This window comes from Glossina fuscipes, unplaced genomic scaffold, assembly GCF_014805625.2.
Source record: "Glossina fuscipes isolate IAEA_lab_2018 unplaced genomic scaffold, Yale_Gfus_2 0, whole genome shotgun sequence".
NCBI lineage: Eukaryota > Metazoa > Arthropoda > Insecta > Diptera > Glossinidae > Glossina > Glossina fuscipes.
Window position 1 is genome coordinate 27,174,403 of NW_023998414.1, and position 8,113 is coordinate 27,182,515.

Below are 8,113 nucleotides of genomic sequence, written 5' to 3' on the forward strand. Positions count from 1 at the left end.
TTTTTTTTTTTTTTGAGTTCTTCTCAACTGATCACAGCCCATTAAACCCAACTCCCAACCAAACCTCCGGCGAAGAAAAATGTGCTGTTGCGCAGCCGTTTCGAGCGCCTTTTGTTTACAATTATTACGTGTGCTTTCATCCGCGAAACGAATGCTTAGCATCATTTACAAATTCCGGAATAAGTTACATAGATTAGATATTTCAGTTGTACATAGAATTTTAAACTTTCCTATTAATAACATCACCGTATTTTCAAAATAATATAGAAACATTTGATTTGTAACGTAATCGTGCAAATCCATTATACATTAGTTGGAAATTTTTCCATAGCAAAACTAATATATAATAGATGAAGGCATCCGATAATCCGATGTAGCAAAAGTTAATTATACTTTTCTTTCAAAATAGTTATTTATTATTTATTAGTTAAAAGATAAAATAATTATTTATTCAATATTTGGTCCATGCGTTTCGTACTAAAATACTAAAAGTTATTAAAGATAGAAACCAACTTGGCTTACGCCGACTTGAACTACATATCATGTAAAATTTTAAAAGTCGAACAGACGGAAATTTTTAAACATTTGCATTTAAATTAATATCTTAATCGAACATCAAGGTCACAATCTATTTACTCGATAGGAGCTCTCCCCAAAAAATTGCGCTATTATCGCTAAAGTAACTTATTCTTGTTATCATAATAACGGATCAATAAATCATAAATGGATGTACGATTTAAGTAAAAATTAATTAAATTTCAATATGATCGCAATAAAATTATTAATTTCCTTTAAAGAAAAGTTATCTATAAATCCATTAATGAGCTAATAATAAAGATTTGCAGGGTCTTCTCGTCTTTTAATTTCGTTATAGCTTTTTAACAATGCATTATTATTATTATTGTAGTATTATTAGTATAATTATATTATTATTGAGCCGATAGCCTGTGTTGCTAGTGCTCAATGTCTTTTTTTTAGTCTAAGAATTCAATTCATTAGTCTAAAATAATAATAATAATGATAATAATATTATTATTATAATTATTATATTATTATTATATTGTTATTATTATTATCATTATTACATTATTATAAGTATAATTATTATTATTATATTATTATTATTATGTTATTATTATTATTATTACAATCATTATTATTATATATTTATGCAATATAATATTATGCAATAATATTTTCAATTTTTGACTTTTCTGTGCATTTAGCAGACTACTGAGCGATATTAACGTATTTGCTTGAATTCATAATTACTTTTCTGGGGTCATCTATCTGTCTAATCTTTTAACAAAAAAATATTTTCATTGATTTTCCCACTTTCGGCTGTACAAGTACATGTATTTCTTATGATAATTTTCATGCACGGTTGCGCAATTTTAAAGTTATATAACTATTGGCCCATAATATAGTCTTAATGGGGAAAAGTAATTTACCTCAATATTTTGTATAATAATATTAATTCAAAATTTATGGTACATATATATTATATATTTACGTTATCAGCAAATACAACATTCTTTGCACACAGTTGTAATTTTTGATTTATTCCAAAATGTTCCACTTTGTTTCAGGAATTAATTGGAAAATGAGAATCTCTGACGAAACCTCTTAATAAAAACTTGGCAGTCCAGTCATATGTTTACAGTGAGTGACTTTTCATATTGTACCGCTTTTATTCAAACGCAGGACATGAAACAGAATGTCCAGCGTACCTAATTCGTTGACTCCTATAAATCGACCTGAACAAAATCGAGGCGGCTCGAATTTAATCAATACGTATATTTCACAATCGTAAGTATGAAAAATATCCTATAGTACTCGCTAGATATGCACATTGTTCCTAATTTTAATTAGATTTCGAGATCAACAACAAATAGAAAATTTTGTGCGCGGCCATAAACTGTTGAAGTGTATCGAAGAAATCGGTGAGAGATTCATTACAAAGTATAGAGATTCCAAGCGTTCGGAAGATGCTTTGGCCGCCATTGTGATACCTTTAACCTTTATTTACGAAGATATCGCGAAAACTTCCAACGAATTGTTGCATTTGTCGTTAGAGGAACCAGTACAGTTTGAGAATGCTGTTAAATATTGCGTATTCGGCATAATACGTGATATGATTAAACAGGCCAGCAGTGATAGTGTCGGTAATGAGTTTGCTTTAAAAACCGTTGATATCGATCAAGTTCATCTGCTGTTGCGTTTTGCGGGCTTACCGTTCGAGAAAAATTTATTATTTGAACCGTATTTACATGCATATCCAACTGGTTTAAGTCTTGTCGTGGGTATATTAGTTGCCTTTACGGAATTGGAAAAAGAAGTGTAAGTGTGCATTTTAGGGACGAACGTAAGTTGAAATGAATTTTTTTTTTTTTCCACTTATAGCATACAATCTGTTTATTATTGTTGTACGTATAATAAAATAAAGGCCGCAACTGCGGGTGGTAAGAATGAAATCTCTCTTCTACGTAGTATTTCAGAGTTTACTTTGCATCTTTTTGTTCTTTTTTTTTTTTTAGCTCCTATTTGCAGTAGTTGCTCAAATCTGATGAGCGAATTTCCGCGACTTCGTTGTACCAAAGATTATAGGCTTTTACGTATACTTCCAGCGGCAGCAGTAGAAACACCAAACAAAAGAGATCAAATCTTTCGATCTCTCGTGGTAAAGGTTAAAGAACACATTTACGATTGTACTTTGCTATTGGGTAAACGTTATCTCATAACTGGATATTACGATTATAAGAAGAAATCACAAGAGTTCCAAGCATGGAATCTCAACGCAATTTAGATCAAACCATGGCAGCCATTCGTGAAATATCGGCCAGCCAATTGGATACATTACTAAAATTTGACAGCCCCCCTGAAACCCCAATTGATGAAGAACTACTTAATGCACTTAACCAACCGGATAGTAATGGCTCGCAGAGGAGTTCCAATAGCAATGTTTTGGAATTCAATCGTGAGTCTCTACCTTCCGGCAGTGAATTCGAAATACGTGATTTTAATTATCATAGAGATGAAATGAACGCACTGGATGAATCTATGCACCTATGGTCGTCTTGTCGTGAAGCGTCTGTTGTTATGTCAACACCACATATTGAACAGATTATCTTAGATGAGACTGATAACTGTACTAAGAATGTTAATGAAGAGAAGCAATCGGACAAATCAAAAGACTTAGTAGGGCCGGCTGAATTCACCTTATTTAAGGGAAATAAATCTTTTGATTTAGACTTACCTTCTATGGATGATGTCGATTTTGGAAAAATAACCGCCTTAGAACAGACTTATACCGCTAAATTAACCAAGAATAACACATTCGAAAGAAAGGTAACAAATAGTCTTTTTAGGAAAAAGCACTAGCTAGCTATTGTAGTCGAGGAATAACCAATAATTTTATATTATTTTCTTAGTGTCAAACACAAGGAATAATTCAACCTGAACTGATGGCGAATGAGGGATTAGCGGCATCTTGTCCCAACTTTCGTTTGAAGCATACGTTGTCTGTGCCTTCTGAAAGCTCAAACAATGTTTTGGATAAACTAACTTTAGAGTACGGAGAATCAATAACCACGGAATCGTGCCAAAATTCTAATGATCTTGAGCAACGTGAAGTTGAAGATATGTTGGGATTTACTCCCAATCAAGAATCGTACCCTGGCGAAGACGAAGACAATGACTTAAATGTTACGGTTGAACCGAACGAAAACGCAACCACGGATGCGTCTTCGATTCCTAAATCAGTTAAACAATTGTACGATGTTATTAAAACCAAATATACAGATTTTGCTTTTATTTATGCTTTGAGTGCCCAGCTATGCCAGGATCGTATACCCATGGATTGTTTTGTTACCTTGAAGATGGGTTTATTATTGAGTTTAGCTTCCATAGGGGTAAATAGAAATACATTTTTTTTCTCTATATACTCATCATTGAAATATTTATGCACATTAGCTTTATCCTTGCGTTTGTGACCGTCAAAAGTACGTACCATATTTACATATATTCTTGGTGGACGTAATGTTTTGAGTCGATTTACCGTTATCGGAATTATGACGGTTGCGATACTTGAAATTTGCTTAGCAGCTAAGTTTTGAACGTAGGCCTGATCCATCCACAATAGACAAAAAAGCGTAGACTACATTATGTTGGTCTGTATTCGAAATGAGCGTTTACGCGAACCATATCAATAATGAAGATGGTTTTATTCCACAAACAGACACGCTCGCAGAGGATACAAAATTAGAAATCATAAATACTAAGAAGTGTTGAAATAAAACTCTGTAAAAATGCCTGTTAGGGGACATTTGAAAGATCGATGAAAAAAAAAAAAGAAGAATATTTCGACCAATCAACTGACTCGACCCATAAATACTAAAAATTTTTTTGTATTTATTTAAGGTGGCGGCGATTTATTTAAGTTTGCCTTAAGGTGAATACAATTTGTTTCTTGTTTTTCTAATGAGATGAATCGTTTTTAGCCTAATGCTGATATACCTCCCATACCTCTAATTGTTATTGGAAACGACAGTTATACGATAAATTATTTAATGAAGAAAGTCGGTCAGTTGGCCACTCGTTTTGTCGGACCAATTGATGATATGAAACCGTGCAATACTAATGGTTTTCGCAATCATAATTGGATTGAGGCCAATCCCATACTGTTAGCCGACGGCGGTGTGTGCTACGTGGGTGATTGGTCTCGCATCAAATCGGCCAACGCGGAACGCGTATTTAAAACTCTGGAAAGTGGACGCGTACCTATCGACAAGTCGACATTAAATTATCCTTTGCAAACTGCCATTTGGGCTCATTGGCGTTCATTTAAATACAATTCCAACGATCAGCAAACGTTTAATAAATTTGTTAAGTACGTCAACGCTACGATCAGTACTAATATAAAATTAAGTTTATAAAATGTATTTTTCAATTTTTATAGGATTTTTGGTTTACCAATTTACGCTGCCGAAGATAATCACGATGCTTTGGTTAACTATACCTTAGAACAAGCGTCACTGCGTTTATTTGAATCAACTATAGATCATTTATCGATTACTACCGAAGATATGCGCAGTTTTTTGGTTATTATCTCTGAACGCACTGTCGATTGGACACCTGATGCTACCAAATTATTAAAAAGTTATTTTGTGGCTTGTCGAGCAACCAGACAAGGTAAATCAATTATTTTCTTGTGTAAGAATGAATAATGGTTTGATTAAATGTTTGTCATTTCATGCCTGCACTTAAGATTGCCTAACCAAACAAGCTTTCGTGTTACTTAAACAATTCGCTGAATCCTTTGCTAAATTATCGATGCGTCATGACGTTGAACTTATTCATGCTGTAGGTGCCATTATTATGTGCGAACATTTTATAGAACATGTATATGGTGTAAACGATAATCATCCGCCGCATTTTGGAGCGGTTACATTTATTACTATTGTTGATGAATATGTCGACCAATTTCAACAGTGGCTGGATTCATTTGTAAAAAAGTACGGCAACACGTAATTGAAGTAACTTTTATTACAATTTATAAACATAATCTAAATAAATAGTTTTAAATGTTCCTAAATTCGAAACAAATAAAAAAACCTTTTTTTTTAGCAATTAATATCTAACTTTTTTTTATACAAATATTCACTCGCTTTTTATATTATCTGTGATGCGAATCATAAGAAGATAAATTGATAAATAAATAAAATTTTTACAATTCCTATAAGCTTTGTACAGATTGTAGACTACATTTTGTACGCTGTCCGGCGTTCCTTTGACAATCTTCAATGAATTCAAATTATTATTTTAAACGTTTTTTAAACGTTCTGTCTATTTACATATATCTATATTATTTTTATCTTGTGTCCATTGATTTTAAGGCCTTGTCCAAGTAAAACATGGACATTAAGAAATGAGTACAAATTATTCATTTAGTCACTGATTTCTTCCACATTTCTACAATGCTATGCATTCTTCATCGAAATGACAACACGTCCTTTAAGTTTATCCATTAAGGAAACTTTTTTTGGACTTTGAAAACTATTAAGAATGGAATTATTACGTAAGCCGGCAATGGCATGTTTTCGTTCTACATAAGTGATATTTGGAAGGGGTAATATGTAGATAATAGTGGCGCGATATGCCAACTACGAGCATCTCCTCTGTGTGTTTTTTTTTGCATAACATAATCCTTGCCATTCTGATTGCGATTACGAAACCCGTTATCAATGGGAGGTTTCATGATTATATTCTTCAAATTTACTTCAAAAGTTAAATAACAGAAAGTTTATAGAATGTTCGGTTACTATTAAGGATTTTTCGTCTGAAGAAATTCTGCCCATCGTACAATTTTGAGAAAAGTTGCTGCGAGTGCGAGATGGAAAGAGTTTTAAATTAATTTAGTTTCGGTTCTTGTTCCAAATTACCATATCCTAGTTTCTCGTTTCATATATATGTACATATACATACATTCGTTAACGTGAGATACATAGTGCGCAGATCGAGTAGCAGCACATCAAGTGAATGTTTTCCAACTTTTATTATGCTTAGTATATAAAAAAACGCATATTCTTTATATAAGCAAAACTGAATGAATTTTAGTTAATTTCACGTCATACTTAGGTGTAAATTATTTATAAAAAATTTTAAAAATTTCGTATTTCTACCATAAATGAATAATGAATAATGTTTGAGGACTTGAGTCTGAATTACAGCAAATCATATATACTTTGCGTTTGACCGAATGCTATTCTCGTCGGCTAACATGCCATGTTTCATTTATTTGTACATTTATAAGGTTTACCATCTTTGCAACAATACTCATGTCCAGACGTTAGCTTAGTATTTATCCAATAGTTGTCGCAATTTTTAATTAGTAAATAAGCCTTCTCCTTGAGAAGATCATCCGATGAACTGGCGCATATGATACGGTCCGATTTGGGTAAAAATTGCATAATCTGCTTGAAAGAAAAAATAAAAGAAGAAAAACACGGATCGATATTAAAAATAAATTTTATGTTGTTTAGCTTGTCTTTAGTTTTATAAACCTGTTCCAAACAATTGGTTTGACAGCGCATCTGACCTCGTTTATCGCAATTATAAAAGCGATTCAATTCGCTGATAATTAATGCTGAGTTATTAGTAATATTTTGCGATTTAAGTTGAGAGCCCAAGAATATACCACATGTACAAGGAACTTGATCATAAGCGCTAGGACTTTTTGTTATTAAAGGCGTAGATGAAGAAATATGATCAGCCACAGTATTCTTGGAAATGATAGGTAAATTTGTTGTTATTGCTGTTCTATCTTGCGATTTTTTACTCCTCATCCGATTACTGCTATTATTAGTATATAGGTCCACAGGGCTTACACTTGTCGTAAGAGTATCAGTCAAATTATGATCATCGATAATGCTTAAAGTGGTCTTTTCATTTACCCGAGAATCAATTACTGGCCAAACGATTGTCATAATTAAAATTAATTTTATGTAAATTAATCTGAAAAAATTCACTGCAAATATTTTTACGAAATGAAAAATAAAATATATATTTAATAATATTGTTAAATTGTTTACCCATTGTGAGCGAGAGTATGACTTGATTTGACGCTTTAAAAATTTGTTAATAATGATTTTTCATAAAAATGTCTTCGCTTTAAGGTAAGCTCTTCTTTAGAAAGACACTGAATAATCAATTTTTCTACTTTATCTCCATCATTAATGGTATATTAAGTTTATCCCAATTTTCGAATGGGCAGAAACACGTTTCAAAGATCGCTTGGCAATATCTCTTCTGAATGAATTCAAATAAAATAAGAATCAGATTGAAATACTGAATAATTTTGTTCCCTAAATTACTAATGCATTAAATTTTCAAAATTTATATTGCTTTCCTTTTTCTTTTTCATTTAAACAGCATAGGTGTAGTGCTTTACTCTTACCATTTGGGGGGGACAATAACCTCCGTTATTTTCATTACTTCGTTTTTCGATTAGATTTTAACTTGGATATGTAATAACAAAAAAAATAAAAAAATAAAAAATAAAAATGAAGACTACTGATGTTTTTATATGTGCATATTGTGCTTATTGGATTATGCC

General features: G+C 32.0%; 3 protein-coding genes across 3 annotated transcripts; 2 read left to right on the forward strand and 1 right to left on the reverse strand.

The window, feature by feature from the left end:
- The first annotated feature begins 1,717 nt into the window (after positions 1–1,717).
- LOC119636017 lies at positions 1,718–2,344 on the forward strand. Its single transcript, XM_038031129.1, has 2 exons — positions 1,718–1,809; positions 1,873–2,344. The coding sequence occupies exons 1-2, from the start codon at positions 1,718–1,720 to the stop codon at positions 2,342–2,344; spliced, it is 564 nt and encodes a 187-aa protein (XP_037887057.1).
- A 351-nt stretch (positions 2,345–2,695) lies between these two features.
- Positions 2,696–5,560, forward strand: LOC119635675 (minichromosome maintenance domain-containing protein 2). Its single transcript, XM_038030623.1, has 5 exons — positions 2,696–3,348; positions 3,432–3,911; positions 4,500–4,888; positions 4,958–5,190; positions 5,267–5,560. Exons 1-5 carry the CDS (start codon positions 2,785–2,787, stop codon positions 5,527–5,529), a joined length of 1,929 nt encoding a protein of 642 aa, XP_037886551.1. The 5' UTR covers positions 2,696–2,784; the 3' UTR covers positions 5,530–5,560.
- A 1,193-nt stretch (positions 5,561–6,753) lies between these two features.
- On the reverse strand, positions 6,754–7,788 carry LOC119644619 (follicle cell protein 3C-1). The gene is made up of 3 exons (XM_038044245.1): positions 7,590–7,788; positions 7,062–7,525; positions 6,754–6,971 (listed from the first exon to the last, which is right to left on the reverse strand). The coding sequence occupies exons 1-3, from the start codon at positions 7,591–7,593 to the stop codon at positions 6,789–6,791; spliced, it is 651 nt and encodes a 216-aa protein (XP_037900173.1). The 5' UTR covers positions 7,594–7,788; the 3' UTR covers positions 6,754–6,788.
- Between the last annotated feature and the right edge of the window lie 325 nt (positions 7,789–8,113).

Coding starts and splice junctions, on each gene's coding strand:
- LOC119636017 (XM_038031129.1), top strand. CDS start 1,718: ATGTCCAGCGTACCTAATTCGTTGACTCCTATAAATCGACCTGAACAA. Junction 1,810..1,872: donor AATACGTATATTTCACAATC/GTAAGTATGAAA, acceptor AATTTTAATTAG/ATTTCGAGATCAACAACAAA.
- LOC119635675 (XM_038030623.1), top strand. CDS start 2,785: ATGGAATCTCAACGCAATTTAGATCAAACCATGGCAGCCATTCGTGAA. Junction 3,349..3,431: donor ATAACACATTCGAAAGAAAG/GTAACAAATAGT, acceptor TTATTTTCTTAG/TGTCAAACACAAGGAATAAT. Junction 4,889..4,957: donor ACGTTTAATAAATTTGTTAA/GTACGTCAACGC, acceptor CAATTTTTATAG/GATTTTTGGTTTACCAATTT.
- LOC119644619 (XM_038044245.1), bottom strand. Junction 6,972..7,061: donor AAACCAATTGTTTGGAACAG/GTTTATAAAACT, acceptor TCTTTCAAGCAG/ATTATGCAATTTTTACCCAA.